This window comes from Rhinolophus sinicus, chromosome 15, assembly GCF_057876585.1.
Source record: "Rhinolophus sinicus isolate RSI-liver-muscle chromosome 15, RSI-T2T, whole genome shotgun sequence".
Taxonomy (NCBI): domain Eukaryota; kingdom Metazoa; phylum Chordata; class Mammalia; order Chiroptera; family Rhinolophidae; genus Rhinolophus; species Rhinolophus sinicus.
Window position 1 is genome coordinate 41,460,496 of NC_142515.1, and position 19,462 is coordinate 41,479,957.

A 19,462-nucleotide genomic window follows, 5' to 3' on the forward strand; every position below is an offset into this window, starting at 1 on the left:
GAGAGCTGATGAAATAATTATAGCTTTGACCCAGCTGTTAGCTGTCACTCAGGTCATATGGGAACCCTTGAATAATAGGGAGGAACATTTTTGCCAGAAGGTAGAAACAAACCCCAAGATCCCAGAACCACAACCATTTGAATTCTTCAGTTATGCACTTGGCAAAAGCTGCACAACAGCATCCACAGAGAAGACATATTTTGTCTTGTAGATCCAATTTTCCGTGCTCGAAATTCTTAGATTAGATTTAAAGACTATATGGTATCTGACTTATACTTAGTTTAGGAATGTTTTATTTCTTCAATAATTTAATAAGAATTGCATACAATCCATTTGATCATTTACCACAAGCAACTGCATATTTAGTAAATATTTGACAAAAATCTAAAAAGCGTATGTACACAAGTTATATGGGCTATGAATATGAACTTGGAAACGTTCACAGATTCTTTTTGAAGATTTCTCTGTCAGGGTTCCTTCAGTTGTCTACATTTTCTGGGGAAATCAGCTTGAATATGTAATTCATGTGAAATTATTTTCTTGTTTGTTTTGATGGCTCCAAAAATGTCAGAGTGGGTGAAAGTGTCAGACTGGTCAGTTGCAAAGTATCTCCATGGTACTCGTCAATATGCAGTGACTTGTTTTGATCAGTTTGATTTATCCGTGGTCTTATAGATCTATTCATTATTTCATTTCCCTAGGTTTGACACTTCATAAGGCAAGCAGTACTTACCTTTGAGTTTAAACCTATGATTTATCTAAAGCATCTAAAGATCATCTTTAGCTATAATGGCAAAATCTTTTTCTTTGGTGAAAGTGACTGCTGTGTTTCTGCTTTATTTGCAAAATGGTATCAGAACATCCATACATGGCAGTAGCCCCTGTAAATTCATGAGGTTTCTCTTTATTAATCATCATTTTTAATATTATAAAAGGAATGCATACTTAAAACTTTCAAACTATGAAAAACATAAAAGTAGGGGAAAAAAAGAAAGAAAAAGTGGGAGTGTCCATGATCATTGGAAACTTGGGATCATTTCACACGTTTATTAGCCATCTATAAAATTATGGATACCATTTATAAAAAGAATGACATACTACCTCATGGTTTGCTCCCTTATTTTACGTAACAAACAAAGTGATTGCTCATAATTAGCATTTATGGATCTACTTTATTTTTTTAAAGCTACATAGTAATATGCAATATAGATGTTCCATAAATTAATAATGACTCTATTGGTGCTACTATAGAAACTGCTATTGGTGGACACCACACTGCTGTGAGTAGCCTCAGACACACAGTTTTGCATACATTTATCTGTAGGACACATCCTTAGAAGTTGAGTAGCTGTGTCAGATGATTAATCAGTTTTTAATTCTGACTAATATTGCCAAATTGTCTTCCAAAGAAGTTGTAATAATTTACTTCCTCACCAGCAATGAGTAAGAATGTCTGCTTCCCTGACCCCCTCTAACACAGCATTCTAAAACTTTTTTGAATCTTTGCCAGTCTGATAATTCAAAAATGGTATCTGGTAGTTTAGTTTGCATTTGAAAAATGATATTGCATTGGGGTTTAATTTGCATTTCCTTAACTGTTCCTTCTGCAGTGAATCCTATTAGCTTTTGCTGATTATTCCAATGGGTGTTACTTTTTCATTTTTCTAATTTGTAAGAGCTGTTTGCTCATTAAGAAAACTAATGCTTTGTTATAGTTGTTGCAAAACTATTTACCCACTTTGTTCAACTTTTGGATTCATTTATGGTGTTGTAATGATGTTGAAATTTTAATTTTACAACTTGAAATTTATGAATTGTCTGTGGTTTCCAGTTTTGTATTTTACTTGGAAAACACTCTGACCATTTCAATTATAAAAGCCACGTTTTCTGATTTTTATTTTTAATATTTAATTCTTTGATCCATCTGAAAATGTTTTGGACATAAAGATTGAGGCAGGGGTCCAATTTGATATTTTAAAAACCTTAAACAACTTATAATATTCTGTCACCCCCAGCCCATCCCCACCCATGATTTATCATATGTCAAAATCCTTAGGTATTTTAGTCTATTGCTTGACCATACGCTATTCCATTTTTCTTCCTGACAGAATCGTATTCTGGTTATTGTAGCACTATAATATGTTTAAATATACTGAAACCTCTGTCATTTTTCCTTCCTTTTCGTATTTTCCAGGTATTCTTTCATGCTTATTTTATCATAAAATCTTTAGAATCAGCTTGGGTAGTAATTAAAAATTAAAATCTTATTGTTCTCATTATGAAGATTATGTTAAATTTATAGATCAATTTAGAAGAGAGTAATACATTTTAAAACTTTAAGTCTTCTTACTACAGCCCCAAAATAATACATATTGCTATTTGTTAAATTATTCACCAGTGGTCCTCAAAATCATTTAAAGATTTTCTTCACATGGATCTTGTTTATTTATTAAGTTTATTCCTATGTATTTTTTTGTTCTAGTTTACGATGTATGGAAATTTCTTCTTCAAATATATATTCTGTGTAATGTTTATTTACATATAGAAAATCTATTGATTTTTGCATGATTTTGTTATTTTAATAGTTTCTTAGATTTTTGTATGCTTTTCTTGAATGTTCAACATTCCATCTCCTACAAAAAAATGATAAATTTGGCTCCTCCTTTCTAATTTCCATATCTCTCATTTCTCTTTTATGAGTGTACTGACACCTTTCTCCAGAAAAGGAAACAACGGTGATGTATTCATGATACCTTTAGCTATTCAGAAATTTTAAACCTTCACATAGGAAAAGCTGTCAATCTTTTCTTTCGTAGCTTCTGAGAGTCATGTCTTGCTTTGAAAAATCTTTCTTTCCCATTCCGCAAATGCTAAAGACACATTCCATATTTTCTTCTAATATTTTATAGTTTTCAGTTTTACATTTAGATCTTTAATCCATCTGGAATTTATTTCTACATATTGCGTGAGATAAAAATCTAACTTTATTTTTTCCAGATGGTTTGCAAAATTTCCCAACATCATTTATAATATTGGTCAGTCTTTCCTCACTAGTTTGAAATGCCACTTTAGTCATACTCTAAGTAGATCAGTTTTATTTTAAACCATAGCTTAAAAACAAAACTGAATTACAGTATAGAACAAAGACAAGAAACTCAAGCAAAAAATGGACATTAAGATAAAGTGTAAACAAACTATTTAATGTCTATATAATGAAATACAAAGGTCATTCAGAGGAAAATAGTATAAATATGAATAATTCAGAGAAAATATTCTTATAAAATATTCTAGGAAGAAAGATTCAGAAGATGGACACCCGTAAAATATAAGGCTTTAGCAGTTGATTATTCAAACATTGTTTAGAGTTACTCCTATCATATGAAAAGTTATTTAAAGCCTTCGAGCTATAAACATCCTCCAGCTGCCTTGTTTAACCCCAGAGTCTCTTCTTACAATTCAAGATTGTTTGTTTTTTTCACTTACATCTCTGAGGCTCTGCAATATTTCAGCATCTCACTTTCCTGGCACTAGAGTAGAGTGAAGGTGGATAGAGACTTGGCCTCTTGCAATTCTTTCTCCCTTTTAACAGGAGTGTTGATTAATAGTCATTGAGATTAAATGTCAAAGATAATAAGAGTCAATGGGGAACTCTGAAACCTAAAGCATGTGCCTTCCCAAGGCTTTAAAAAGTTTCTATTAAATTACAAGTTAATAATTAACATTCTAATAGTGGATTCTGATATTTCATAGCCATATCTTTCTGGTCTTATAAGTCCTGAAGGACTGATACATACTATTGGAACTACAACAGAGCCAACTGATAAATTTGTGTAACAATCGTCATTATGGACGATTAGTAAAAATAGTATTGCCAATGCATATTTTTATTTTCATATATTATCTGTTCCAGTTTACCTAAAAATTGGCAAAACAATCCAAGAGAAAGACAGTTTACTAATCTTGCCATATCAAGTCATATCCTCTGAGACTCATCTAGTAAGGGTAAAGAAAACGTGCAAGATGGTTATGAGGTATGTTTCTATACAGCACCATTAAAACATGTACACTGTGTTTTCCCACAAGTGAAGTGATATGTTTTTATGAAGGACATTTGATTGAGTTTTAATCAAGCAATTAAAAAACAAAATAACAAATAAGCCACTTTCTTCAGTGGTTGGGTTTGGGCGTGTGTCGGAAGGGGTGGTCCAGATGTATGGTCAGCATCACATTATGCAGGTGATCTGAGCCAGTTATCTTATTACAGATAAAATGGAAGCAAGTCCCGGGATGTCAACATATGGAAGGTAACTGCTGTTCTAGTCATTTTATAGCAAACACTTGGATGTTTTCAAACATTGCAATGTTGAGGAATCTACAATAAAAACATACAATAACTGAATAAATTTTTAACTTTTCATCAGGTTTCTAGGGATACAACCTGGACTTAGGTTTTATTTTTAAAAACTAAATGAATATAGATTTTTCCTCCCACAATAAAAACACTAAGTTCAGAAGAGTGGGAACACTGGCAATTAGGTTAACGAATGCTGCCCTTAGCTGATTTTCCTGGAAAACGTTGCAGTGTGCCTATTTTTGCCACCATTAATTGCTGAGATGGTACTGGGCACTCTTTGCCTTCCTAGCACTCTAAGTGAAGCTAGACTCTGGACTTTCTATCCTTCGGAGGAGTACTAATTACAGAATACTTTACATAAACACTAGAAACTCATTCAAAGCCAAGACAAGTTTCAGATTTTAAAAGCATTTAAAAATATCCTTGCAACAGCCATACCACTTTGTACTTATCTATTTTTAGAGGCCCACTGTTTGTTTTGCTGGAAGAAAAAATTAAAACATGAAAAGTATGCCATGAGCAAATCTGCAGTAATAAGTATCACATACATGTTGTGGATGAAAACATTCACCATAAAACAGTCAACATGAAAACATATTTTGCTGAGGTGCTTTTGTGTTTCCTTTTTTATAAATAGCAGTTATTATTTTGCTTTCAATTGCTAAGTGTTTTAAATAACATGAACATGCCCTTAAAAGTTGTCAAGTTTTACTCTGTATAAAAATAATTTTCTGGTCTTTCATAAAATTATTACGGAAAATTTTAAGTGTATTCCATCAGTTTCATGTGTAATTTTACAATTATCATAGTGTTAAAAATTAGAAACACAAGGAAGAAAAGAAATAGAAACACATGATATCAGACACTGAAGAAGCCATTAATTGGAAATTATTAATTTCTCTGTATAAAAACAGAATTTACCTATGAACCTGTTCAAGTATTTTGAACAGATATCATGTCACACAGATTTAGAGATAAAATTTTCCCAATTAGTTGTCAATAAGTCACACCCAGTTTAAGGTCATACCCTGCCTTATCTTTAATGTCCCTTTGAGTTCCTGAGCATAATAACAGGGAGTAACTGTGCTCTGAGCCCAGAAAGAATAGTTTTGGACTGTTCGCCTCATATAAATACTGTGATAGAGCCAGGTACATTTTCACACTATATCTTTAAAAGCAAAAAATCACTTTAAAGGTTCTGAGTCACCTCCATCTGGAAAATACAGTGGTGTATAAAGGAAAAGTATGACATTTCAATACTGAGGACATGAACTCTTACTACAGGGAAGAAAAGTAAATTTCCTGCTTTCCACAATGTTGTGCCATATTCCAACCCCGGTCACTAATCAAGGGCAGTTACATAGTTCTGTGTAGGGAACTGATGCTGGTGTCCGTCACCAATATCTTCCCTGAGACCGTCTATAGTATGGGCGTTCAGAGCAGCTACAGTGACGGCCAGCACACACCAGAAACTATGGTCACACTTAAAGGGTCCAAAACACTGTGATTGACTGCTTCAGGGCTTGTTTGCTTCAACCCAAATACTTCGCCTTGGCAACATACAGAACCATGGAGTTAAGAAAAATACTGACAAATGCCGCAAATCACGTTCAGAGTGGAAATTGGGACTTTGTTAGTATTACTAGTATTTCCTGCCTTGCAACCGGTAGATCTGTAACTGAAATGGCTTGCTGTGAATTTTGCAGTGCTCAAGCCAAAAGCAGTAAAATTTCTGTAAGAGCATATGCGCCATGACAGAATACCACACCAGCCCTGAAAAATGATTTTCCTGGGAATGTCTGTGCAGCAATGAAGAGAGCCCTCAGTGCTATGGAAACTGGGCAGTGGGTGTCACTGCTTGTAGTCCACAGTGAGGTAATTTTAAAGGTACATTTCCCTTTATTCGTCCTGCTTTTACTGAATGTACATTATTTTATGTGAGAGGGACATTGCAGAAAAGATCAGATGAAATAGACTGACAATGGAACCAAAGTTCAAAGCGTCTCTGTTTTCAGGTAACAGCCGTATCTGCACTAAATCTCTGGAGGGCATGTCATTGTAACCCTGTCCATAGCTTTTCAGACAGTTTAAGACAAACAAATCACTTAGTGGTTGAACAACTGTTGCATTTGATACCATCACACAGAAGTTGTAGCAACAGCCACTAATCAAAGTTCTTTCCATTCAGTTAAAAAAAAAGAAAATTCCTCAGCTTTGATTTGATAACCTAAAAATAAAAGGCCTTTCAAAGTGAGAGGCAACATGCCTTTATTTGAGATCAATAAGAATAGCTATTTGGAATGTCCTGATTTAGGTGGAAGCCCAAATAGTGCTCTGATTAAGAGACAAAGGCATAGGGTATTTATGAGAAAGGGAAGGAGAACAATTGCATCAATAGAACGAAGGCATTTCTATTGCTGCAGATAACATAACTCAGTGACGCAAATTCTAAACAGTGTTTTTAATTTTCAGTCCGGTAGCCATAAAGTCATAACATCTGCTTCCTCATTATCCTTGAGTTCTTTGGGATACAGGCTGCTTTAGGCCCAGTCCAAAGGTTATTTTGTCCTGTTTTAACTTTCCAAGGTCTGAGGCATAAGACATGCAAGGCAGTTCCTCTGGCATGGCAGCTCCGGCTCCATTTTAGAGGGACTCCATTTATATATTTTGACAGGTTTAAGATCACTTTTTATGTTGTTCTTTTGCAAATTATTATATGCCAATGCTTAAAAAAGAGAGAGAGAGAGAGAGGGAGATTCTGTTTGTAAGAATCAGAAAATCAAATGTTCTAGTTGCATGCTGTTGTCAATAAATAACTATGGTGTGGTGTAAGAGTCATCAGAGGTGACTGGCGAGGCCCGCAAAGGTATAGCCAAGCCCTCCTTAGAACCGCTCTCCCAGGCCTCGGGTGGCACCCCACTCAGAGCTGGTTCAGCTGGAGAGCTGTGCCCTCCTCTCGGGACTTCTGGCTGACGTTGCAAGGAGGCTCGGACGTCCATCACCAACACAACCAAGCGGTAGAGGTGTAACACAACCACCAGGAAATTCTTCACAGCAAAGAACACCAGCATCTGGTTGATCACTTTGAAATAGGTCATCAGTATGAGGCGCAGGACAAGGAAAGGGCCGTCCTGTATGAAGATACTGATTCCAATGTTCCACAGATCGGCACTGTATTGGCAAAAGAATAGGCTTCGGAATCCCCTCGCTGTCACAGACGCCGGGCACGCGACCTGCTGTACTACAAATATAAGACAGACCGATTATGGTTATGTCTCTGAAATGTCAAAAAGGAAGACAGAATGAAATGGGAACAAGTTATCAGCAATGGGTACTATATTGGTTCACGATTGAGAGGGATTCTAGCATTTTGTTCTGGTGGAACAGGTAATACCACCCTGCTATTTAACATCCTTGGTCATTTTATTATCCAAATTGACAATCGGTTGTATTTCCAATAAAACACACCAAATGAAGTCAGTCCTCTAGTTTCTATCCATGTGAAAACTTCAGACCACCTTCTAGTGCTCACCCTGAGGTCCGCACAGTTAAGTAGGCTGGAGAGAATAAAGAAGAGAAGAAACCACCTTGTCTATTGTTGCGGTCTGCAGTTTAGGGAGGCAGTACAGCCAGGCTATCTAGACCTCAAGGTCAGGGTTATGGCTGCCTCTCCGGCTTCCTCACTGTCTAGCAGGGAGATGCTGACCAAGTTCCTTGACCAGCCTGGGCCTCAGTTTCCTTCCCTGAAAACTGGGATGACAGTGATATTTGTGAGAAGAGGAGCCCCTATTCACTGACTCTTTTTGTTTCCATTAGAATAACACCCCTGGCTCCTCTCTCCTTTTCACTCTATCTTTCTCATGGGATAATAAATGACTTTCCTGACTGCTAAGTTTGCAGATGGAATAGAGAATACATGACCCAGATCCTTCTAGATTCTCTCTTTGAGATCGACCTATTTACTGGTTGACTCACTTGATTCTATGTGTAAATTATGTTATGAAAATTGAAGCTCTTATACTCAAATTCAAACTTAATTCACATTAAACATATTTTTCTTATGGTGGTGATCAAAAAAACCCCCGAAAATGCCATTGTTATTTTATTTTGTCTAATTCCTTATGGTTTTGTTTCGCAGTTTACAAGAACTGGATATAATTACTAACTCTCCAGTTGAAGCAAAGGAGGTCCAATCAACAAATGAACTTTTTAATTTTAATTCCTAAAATGTAAATTTAATTCAGGGTCAAGGGCAGAAAATAATCCTTGTATAATAATGAAGCCTTCCATTTGGAGTTTTCAAACAAAGAATGCCTTGTCTACTGAAGCTTGCAAATATTATGGAGCTGCTTTGATATGGGTGAACATAATGCACTGTTTGCTGGAAAATACAATAGTGATTTAGTCAGAAGTAACATTTGGTCTTTGTTTTACAAACAGCTGCATAACATTATCACTCCTCAAAGTTTACAAAATGTCTTTCTTAAATAAAAATTTTCTTAGCAAGGCTGTAAACCACAAGATATGGGAGGGTGAGGATCAGAAGAACGCATGGAAAACCAATGTACCGATGATAGCTTTTCCTAAGAAGTTAAGGTCAGGAAAAGAGGCTCTCCTAAGAGTGTTATTCCACATCTAAAGTGATGGTGCATAATATTCTGTCATAATACACCAGTTAATCAATGGGTATTGAGTACCTTCTAGCATACATTATGACAAAACGTGTGTGTGTGGTTGTGTGTGTATATGTGGTTGTGTGTGTGTGTGTGTGTGTGTGTGTGTGTGTGTGTTACTGACATAGTTTTGTTTGTAACTATTAACTAGTAATTAGATTTTTGGAATTTCCAAAAAGCCACAGCCACTCTTTCCATCTATTCTGTAGACAATTTTATTTCAGAAAGTAGATGCTAAGGTCCAAAATGGCCTCTGAAACCTCTGTGCCTGTCAAAGTGAGCCAAAAAAAATGCAGAAAAAAATGAAATATCCCTGCCCTAAGATTAATTCTAATCCTGAAGCCATCAGGCAGGGTGCCAGAAAAAGAAGTCAGGCTCAAAGAACATTTAATTATTAAATCCTAGAATTTCTTCAATGTGGCATCCAGGAGAATTTCCAAATCAAAATTTCAGTGTTCCGAGAAATTATTCCAGATCAATGCTGTCCATTAAAACCTTCTGTGATGGTAAAAATGTTCTAGATCTGTGATGTCTAACACAGTAGCCATACGTGGTAATTGAGCATTTGAAATGTGGCAACTGTGACTGAGGACCTGTACTTTTAATTTTATTTAAGATTATTTATTCTTTTATTTAAGAAGAACCGAGGCACAGATGTGTGAACGAATTTGCAGGAGGTTTTACAAATCTTAAGTGATGGAACCATTGTACGAAGTGCCTATTAAAAAGCTGTGCTCTTATCCACTCAGCTATCTCAGGCATACTATATACCAATGTGGATCTGCTCGTGGCTTTCCTAAATTTTAATCTACTTTTTGTCTGAAAAGCTGAACTGGAACTAGCATCGAGATGTCAAAATGATTAAAATGATAATCTTCTCAAATACATCCTTAGTTTCATTACAGTTTATAATCAAGAGTTGTAACATTCTATTTCTTTGAGCAAACATCCAAACACTTACCCACTAGGTCAAGTGGAAACTGCAACATGCTCCAAGTCCATGTAAAAAGGATGGCACAGACTAGGGTAGGGTTATTCCTAGAATGCAGACAAAATTTTAAATTAATAATTAAAACTATGGTCACGTGCAGAAAAATCTTTTCTCCCCCCCCCCATATTTGAGTATTCCCTAATAAACCTCTTGAGAGTTGTCAAAATATCTTGGTGATCCAAGAAATCCATGAAAAATTTATGCATAATTGTAATTGAATAATGAAAAAGAAGTTTTAATAAAGCCTAAAAATCTGACCCTTAAAACCCAACTTCCACATGTGCCCACATCTGTGTGAATTATGGCAAAGCCTCTTGCTGTATTTAGTTTTACAAAATCATGGAAACATAATGGAAAAGAAATGCTAGGAAAAATGTTAGACATTGACCTAGAAATTCAGAGGGCTGATTTCAAGAAATTTCAAAGTCAAAAGAGTGAAAATTGTTCTATGGTCCCAAGACTCTAATTTGAAAAAAATCATCTCAAAAGGGCTAGATGCTCAACAATTAAAAGTTCAGCATGCAAAAGAAAGCTTCCTCAGTTGGAAAAACAATGTGAAGATAAATCCAGTAATCAGAGATTTACAGTAGATTCTAGGATATTAGTCAGGGAGTATGACTGTCTCATTCACTTCTGTGTCCAATGCCTAGAACAGTGCCTGGCCAATCATAGACATTCACCAAATACCTGTGGAAGGAATTGTTGACTATCCAAAAGAAGGATGCATACTTGGCAAATATACAAAAGTCATAGACCTAGGAAAATGGCCTTGAGGACTAACGTCCTAAAGAAAATGTTACAAACATACATTTTTAAAACATACCGTTTTAAAACGGTATTTTAAAAGTATCAAAGTCGTTTTTTAAGCAAAAATACAAAGGGAATTATCAATTTCAGGGTAGTGGTGTAATAACAGATTTTGTTGCCAACTTCTCTGTCAAGAAGGATTTTCAGATTGGAGAGGGATAGAAAAGCATCATGGAAACCAAACTAAATGAGGTGATTGTAAAGAATACCGTGAAATGCTTTCAGTAGTGAGGCCCTGAAAAATTAGATCTCAAAACTCTGAGAAAATTTGTAAATGAGATTTCTAAGCTGTCATTATGTCTTGGCGGTTAACAGTGGAGACAAGGTTGGTGTCAAAAAAAAAAAAAAAAAAAAATGAAGTCCGAACTTTCAAAATGAAACAGAAGTATATCTCAAACTGCAAAAGGCACATTTACCATGAATCCCTCGTTAGATTACATAAGTGATTGTGTAAAAGATTCTGAGAACCCGTATAGAAGACAGTAATTACTAAGAGTCAACATAGGTTCCCTAAGAACAACTGCACTCAGTTATGATTATTTTTTCTCTCTCTCTCTTTTTTTTTCAATAGAATTCAGATTCCTAGGCAGGTAATGACATATAAATTATTAATAGACACTTGGTTTTAAGCAAGGCTTATGACAAAGCTTCTCATACTGTTCTTATTAACAAGATTAAGAAATATTCTGGGTGTGATTACAGTTAGGGGGATTCCTGTGAAAGTGACTCCCCAAAGGGAGCTGTCTAATGGGTTGCTGCAGGTTCTGCTTTGATTCTGTTCAACTTCATGTTTCATCTATGACTTGGTTGCCAACGTTGATGGTAGGCTTCTTATATGCACATATGACATGGAGGTTGGATGGGAAACCAATACCCTGGAAGACACAGTCAGGATCCCAAAAGATCTTGACAGAATGTAACTGGATGACCTAGAATAGGATAGAAGAGATAGCATTTCACAGCAATAGCCATAAACAGGCTCAAAGATTTTCCCTTACTATTATCTAATTATAAGTCCATCATGGAACATGATTTGTCATTTTCCAAAATCAAATGCAATCATAGGTCACTTCCAAGAAGTATAAAGTCTAGAATTCTATGTGGAAATTCCTAGGGACCCCAGTCTATAACTCTCCCCTCTTTGCAATGTCAATGTCGATATATAGTTGACCTTCAATAAGTGCCTGAATTTTTAAATAATTTTACCGACAGTGTCTGAACTATGTGCATTCTTTTTTCTAACTGTTTAATTCTGTGATCACACTTAATCCTCATACCAACTCTACAAAGTACATACACTTGTTATCTCTAGTTGGAAACTAAGATATAGAGAGTTGAAGAAACTTGTTCAGCCGTGTGGTTATAAGTGTTGGGAGCAGAAATCAAAATTAGATAGCTAATTTCAGCATCCACCCTTTTAACCATTATGCTACAAAATACACTATTTCCATGTAGGCAATGTAAAGTTTTAACCCTGCTCTATCCTACCGTGTTCAGAATATATCCGAACTATCATGTGTTGTGCTCCATGTTTTAGGAAGAACGTTTATAAAATTGTTGGTCCAAAGGAGAGAGACTAGGATGGTGAGAGAACTCAGAGACATGTTATATGTGGGGTAGTTAAAAAACTGAAAACTGGAGAAGATTCCTTAAAAACTTTATTTCATACATTTAAAGGGCTACCATGTGGAAAAGGAATTAAACTAATTTTCCTGTGCTTCAGGGAGCCAATTCAGGTTCAAAGGATTTTAGTTGCAACTATAAGAATCCAAATTTCATTACAATAGAGAAAAGTACTTTTTAATAATATTACCTCAAAATAGAGTGAGTTGCCCCTGGGGTTAGTTATATTCTCTATTAGTGAAAATTATCAAAGAAAGTCTGGACAAAAACTTGTTGAGAAAATTTTAGAGAGGATTTTGCAATAGATGTAAAATAGATTTTTCAATAAGTGGTCGCTTTTGAAGTTTCTTTTAATCCCAAAGTTCAGTAAGTCTACCAAAACTTCATGAGCAATTTGTCTTTAAGGAAGCAGAAACTGATAGTAAAACATGAGCTCTGGTAGTAGGTTGCCAGAGTTCAAATACTAGCTCCAACCCTCAACAGAGATATGTGGGCCTCCAATTCCAAATTGATTATTAACTAGCTATGCGAATATGAACAATTAATCTACATCTATATGCTTTAGTCTACCTGTCTTCCATCTGAGGATGACAATAATAATAGCTATTAGATTTTATATGATAATTTTACTAAGTATGTTATTTAAATATGTTAAACATATAAAGCTCTTAGAGCAGCACTTGATACAGACTAATTATCATAGATCACTACCAGTTATTCTTTTTCTTACCAGGTAACCTTGAGACTTTCTCAACTTCTCTTGCCTGTCACTGTTGGGCTTATAAAATGGTGATAATGATTCTATCTACCTCATAGTGTTATTGTAAAGACTAAATAACTTATCACAACTAAAACCCTTAGAAGAGTGCTTAGGACACAGAAAGTGATAAATATTATCAAGTAGTAGTAGTTGTATTTCTATTATTATGTAAACATACTTCTTAAACTCTTTGTGTTTTAATTTCATCATTATACAAAATAGGGGATGAATAATAAACTAACCCTAGCCCTAAGTAAGCCAAATTCTAATCTTACAATAATGAATATATATCTTCTGCATATGCAAGTATTATCTGAGCATACACAAAATATGGGAGAATGTGTGTGTTGAGAAACATATTAGTAAAGTTATCAAAACTAACTTTGGAAAAGATGGCCAGAAAATTTTTGAAGCAGATAAATTTGTATTATTAAGTCAAACAGTAAAAGTTACTCAGGAAGTTTAAAGGTTGGAATGTAAATAAATCACTGAGTTTAAATGGCAAACACTCAAAATTTGTGAAGGAATTTTGGAGTAAATTTGTCCAACATTGTCTGCATTGTGTAACTGTCTCCCCCAATTGTCTTGCTCCATTTTCTCATCTGTAATCTATCTCCATAAATGTCAATTGAAAAACATGTAAGTAGACAATGGACTCTATTCATGATGAGAAAAAAAGATCTGGAGAAGTATAATTATAGATGTGAGTGTTACTTCTCTAATTGGAAAACTAAGAGGATAAAAGACTGGAATTTGGTAGATCAGTACACCAAATCTATTGACTGAAAACTAAAATGAAGTCATACATTGCTAATTTGCTTAATTATTTGTTTTTGGAAGTAGAAATATTCCTGTAGATAGAGATAATCAGTGAATAGAATTCATCTAGCTTTTTAAAATGCATCCAACAAACCTCTTCAGAGAATGGGGAAAATAAAGGACAGAGAGAAAAAGAAAGAAAATGAAGGATTAAGCTAGCCTGGAAGAAATGTTTCACCAAACAAAAAGAGCTAAAAAAAAAAAAAAGTATAAACATAGGAAAATTCTCCTTTGTGTGGTAAAATACTCACAGTGACGTAACAGTAATGCTATGGGGACAGATTTTTTTTTTTTTTTTTTTAATAAATGATCTGTGCTCAAAAAAAAAAAAAAGACTGCACAGAGTGATCTCCAAAGATGTAAATAAGGACTTCACTCTTAATGGCAATGATATTGAAATTCAGACTTGTTAAAATGTTGGAGGGTGGCTGAAGCAGAATGAAAAGTTTAGCAAATTCTCTCCTCAACAAACATACATAACACTGAACAAATTTTCAAAAACAACCACTTCAGATCCCTGGAAATCAACCAAAGGCAAATAACAAAATAAGTAACATTTATTCATAAAAAACTGGTGGAGCTTCAGGTAAGAAGAGTGGGAGTCTGAGGCACTCTTCCCCTGGGATATTCCCATATACCCTCCAGCTTGGCTATGTCAAAAAAAATTGTACCAGACAGAGTTAATTAGACAAGGAAGAGTTTATTCAAGACTATTGCAATAGGAGAGAGAGATTGAATTCACCTCTACTGAAACAAAAGGCAAGAGAGATTTTAAGCACTGGCTGAGCTAGTGGAAAAGTACTAGAGGACATTAGAAAGGGAAAACCAGTGCAAGACCTATACATTAAAAACTACAAACATTACTGATAGAAATTAAGGAACATTTGAATAAGTGATGAGATAGTTCCTGTTCATTGAATGGAAGACAATATTATTAAGATGTCATTTCTTCACAAAGTCATGCTTCAATTTTATACAATTTTACCCAAAACTCCAGCAGTATTTTTTTTTTTGTAAAATTTGACATGCTGATGATGAAACTTTAAAGGAAATACAAAGGATCTAAAACAGCCAAAATAATTTTTAAAAGAGCAATATTAGAGGACTTACAGTATCCAGTTTCAAAATTTATCATAAAAATGCCGGTAATCACAATAGTGCAGTACTGGCATTAAAATAGACATGTACAGCAATGGAACCCAATAGACTGTCCAGGAAAAAACAAAAACAAAAAACTTCCATATGTGGTCAATTGATTTTTCACAAAGATACCAAGGCAATTTAATAGGGAAAGGATAGTCTTTTCAACAAATGGTGCCAAGACAGTTGATCCCAGCTGGGATAAAAAACAGTATTGGGACAATGCCAAAAACAAAACAAGACAAAACGTGAACTTAGACCCTTACTTCACACTATACAAAAATTTAAGTCGAAATATTACAGAGGAAAATATTTCTAATTTTGGGTGAGGAAAATGTTTCTTAGGTATGTCACCCAAAGCACTACATAAAAGAAAAAAATGATACATAGGCCATTTCAAAAATTTTTTTAAAATGTTCTTCAAATGACAACATTTTAAAAAAAAGGATGTAAATATTTACATTTATGAATCTAATAAAAGATTTGTATCCAGAATATATAAAGAACTCTTACCAATAATAAAAATATCAATCCAATAAAAAATAAGCAAAAATTTTAACAGACACTTCACCAAGGAGGACATATGTGTAGCTAATCAGTACATGGAAAAATGCACAAAATTATTAGTCATTAGAAAAATGGAAACTAAAACCACAATATGATATCACTATGAACTCATTAGAATGGTTATCATCAAAAAGACTGGGGGGAAAAATGTTGGTGACAATATGAAGAAAATGGAATGCTCATGCATTGTTGGTGGGACTATAAAAAGTACAGCCACTTTGGAAAACAGTATGACAGTTTCTGAAAAAGTTAATCATGTGCTTAACATAAAACCCACTCATTCTAGTTCTAGCTATCTACCAAAGAAATGAAAATAGATCCATCCAAAGTCTTGTAAGTGAATGTTTGCAGCAATATCATTCTTACTAGTATGAAAATAGCAGTACACATGTATATCAACTACTGAATGGATAAGTTAAATGTGGTATATGCATGGAATACTATTCAACAATTTAAAAGGAGCAACTACTGAGAGATGCAGCAACGTGAATGAACCCCCAAAACATTATGCTATGAGAAAGCCAGACACAAAAGATTCATATTTTATGATTTCATTTACATGAAATTTCTAGAAAAAGAAAGCTTATCAATGGTTGCCTAGGGTTGGTAGTAAGAGTGAAAATTGACTGCAAACAGCCCCAAGGAATCTGGATTCTGGTGATGGTTATACAAATCTATAAATTTTCTAAATATCATTGAACCATAGAATTACAATAGTTGAATTTTATGTTGTGTAAACTGAAGATATTTAGAAAAATTTACAGTATGTAAATTTATAAAAATAAGGCAGATTAACTTCACGTGGGTGTAATGAAGGAAATTGATTTAGGTTAAAAAATGGGATTTGAGGTTTTAGCCAGGATGTAGGAAAGAGGTAGATATTATTGTAATGTACATATCGTTGCAGGCTTTTTCCTAAATCTATCAGCCCAAATTATGGAATAAAATAAAATAGAAAATAAAATAAAATGTTCTAATAATAGGTAATGCTAAGTACCTTATAATGAAATAACTCCCTCTGCTATTACTCGTAAATATATTTTACGTGTATATTAAATTTATTCTTCATGATTGTCTTTTTGAGGCCAAAGGGGAAAGCTATGCCACAGTGGGAGGGGTTTAAATATCGCCTTTGAAAAGACGGAGCTTTGCAGTGTCAATTCCTGCAATACCAATGTAACCTGAGGTGAAATCAGAACTTGGGAGGTGAGTTTTAGGAAGGAGAAAAAAACTCTCGGTTCTTTCTGGGCCTCGGTTTTGGAGTCTTTGAGTAGTGATAGAGACACTCAGGAGAGAAGAGACTGCAGAAGGTCACGAACACAATGCAGTTATATTTAAAAAAAAAAAAAAATGACTTCCATCTGAAACCGTGAAACCTGAAAATAAATTTAAAAGCAAAAACCATGGGATTGTTTATTTGATCCCATTCTCAGGACATGATACAAGTTTAAAACAAGAAGGAAAAAAAGATTTATGAAGCATTCAGATTAATTTGTAAGTGGCATAAGAACTTGCTGAACTGAAATTGCCTGGGTTGGGATAGGACTAGGTGCCCTTCCACTCACCATTTGCTCCCCAATCTCTGCACATACTAAATAATCAATCAATAGTTGGTGGATAAATGAATGTCTGGTGACATTCATATCCCTCCTGAATGAATACCCCATTTCTTATCCTATATGCCTCCCATACCCCTAGATATTTAGCATGTATGTGTTTACTTCTATGTAAGTGTAGTTAGTCATCTTTATAGTCTCATGTCCCTGTGCCTGCAGTTATTGTTTTGATGTGCTTGTTCATGATTTTTTTTCTTTTTCTTGTAACTCCATTATATTGTGTCCTAAAGTACCTGAAACTTTGTTATACAGTGTAAATCACTGACCAAATATACGGTATTAAAGCTACAAAACTAAAGTCAACATTTTGAGGATAATGGATCAACTTAGATTTGATTCCTTTTAAAATTCTATGTGTACTTAATAAGGTATAAGAAAAATAAATATAAGTGAGACAGGAAATGATCATGTAAAGGTAACCTATGGTTATAGATATGCTTTGGGCTATAATTGAGACATTAAGTTTACTCAGTAAGTTTGTGTATTATTCTCAGCTTTATGTTGTGTTGTTTGAGAAACACAGCATAAAGTAAACCGTAGCATTAAAAGCCAGCCTCATTGCAATTTATTTTTATACCATAGTGCAAAACAAACCAAGCTGAAAGTACATTCAGGCACTGAGACTTAAATCCCTAATGGTAAGAAGTAGTTCCATAAACAGATGTGATCATGGATTCTGAGTTTATTTGCTTGTGGCAAAAATAAAAGTACCAACTCAATAAGTTTTAATTTATAGGCATCTACTCCAGAAAGCCTTTGGGCACTTTGAACAAAACTGACTAAAAATAAAATTTAGTAAAATAAAACCTAATCTGCCCCATTCTTCATTCACATTAGGGAATAGAAATTTCCCAGCTGGGTAAAGGAGAGATTTCACTGTTTTCTGTGGGTGCTTTCTTGGAATTATAGCTATGCCGTGCTCTAGAAGAGAAACTTATGATTGATTGTAGATTCCTGGACACTTGAGAATGTGAAAGAGGAGTTAGGGGTCATCCTTCTCCAGAAGGTTTTCAGATAACCGTGGCCCCACCTAACCTGTGGACCTGCAGACATATAGAGCTTTTACATTCTCACATATAGGAAATATTATTTGCCACTTTTCTGTAGCAGATACTTCCTGTTTGTATTTTAATATATACCAAGTATATCTATACCTATCCCTATATCTATACCTATAGCTATCTGTATCTATATCAATACCTATACCTATACCTATACCTATACCTATACCTATACCTATACCTATACCTATACCTATATCTATATCCACACTGGGCTGCTACCTAATATGTATCTGAACAGCAACAAATTCTATGAATCTGCCATTGGGCATATGAGATACTGAAAATCCTTGTTAATGCAGAATATAAATGATAGAACAAAGAGACAGGTGTGTGGGCTCTGACCTTGAAAAGAAGGTCTTTTCATTGCAGGGCCTGCTTACCTTACATTTTTTTCTCCCAAAGTCTCACTTGTGAATTCCAATATGTCAGCAGCTGTCCCCACAAACATAAGGAGAAGTTCAGAGAGTTGGTCCCGAGTGATCGTGCCTCCAATAGGTAGAAGCCATCTTCCAATTATTAGCATCAACAAGAATGTCTGATGGAGTCCCAAAGTCCAACTTTTCTCACATGTTGTAGATAATTTATTTACAAAAACTCTGGCCTGTTTAACAGAGATGTCATCCAGACAAAAGGATTATGAGTTACTACCTTGGAGAGAGATACTTTCTTCACCATGGCTTATAATCTAGAGTTATCTTTTGTGCAAGGTCATTTTCAGATGATTCTTTACTTACTAAAGAAAGTAAAACTCCTTTCAACTGAATGCTCTAAAACAATTAAAAGGCTAATGTGGTCCTTCAAATGGGTAGCCTTATAACTGAAAGTAATTTAAACCTTACACTTGCTAGTGGGATTATTCAGTATGATATTTAATGAGCCAATTTTACAATGTTTTAAAGATCATTTTTCATTCTATCATATTTTATAACAAATTATAACACATAGCAAATTTTTTTAAATCCCATGTTAAAATTCCTATAATTTTCTTTCAGAGATTTTTAATGTTGATTTTACTAATCTGGGAATATTTTAGCATGGTACAAATCTT

General features: G+C 34.6%; 2 protein-coding genes across 7 annotated transcripts in view; one reads left to right on the forward strand and one right to left on the reverse strand.

Moving 5' to 3' along the window:
- CABCOCO1 (ciliary associated calcium binding coiled-coil 1) overlaps positions 1-19,462 on the forward strand; it is a 563,526-nt gene that overhangs the window by 213,946 nt on the left and 330,118 nt on the right. The gene's annotated exons all lie outside the window — the stretch shown is intronic.
- TMEM26 (transmembrane protein 26) overlaps positions 3,180-19,462 on the reverse strand; it is a 37,387-nt gene continuing 21,104 nt past the window's right edge. For 2 of the 3 annotated variants that reach the window (XM_019731900.3, XM_074339481.2), the window contains exons 5-7: positions 18,795-19,015; positions 9,989-10,065; positions 3,180-7,595 (exon numbers count right to left, since the gene is read on the reverse strand). In XM_019731900.3, the coding sequence (XP_019587459.3) occupies positions 7,171-7,595; positions 9,989-10,065; positions 18,795-19,015 (723 nt within the window). In that variant the 3' untranslated portion in view covers positions 3,180-7,170. The remainder of the gene's footprint in view (positions 7,596-9,988; positions 10,066-18,794; positions 19,016-19,462) is intronic. The other variant, XM_019731901.3, reaches the window with a different exon arrangement.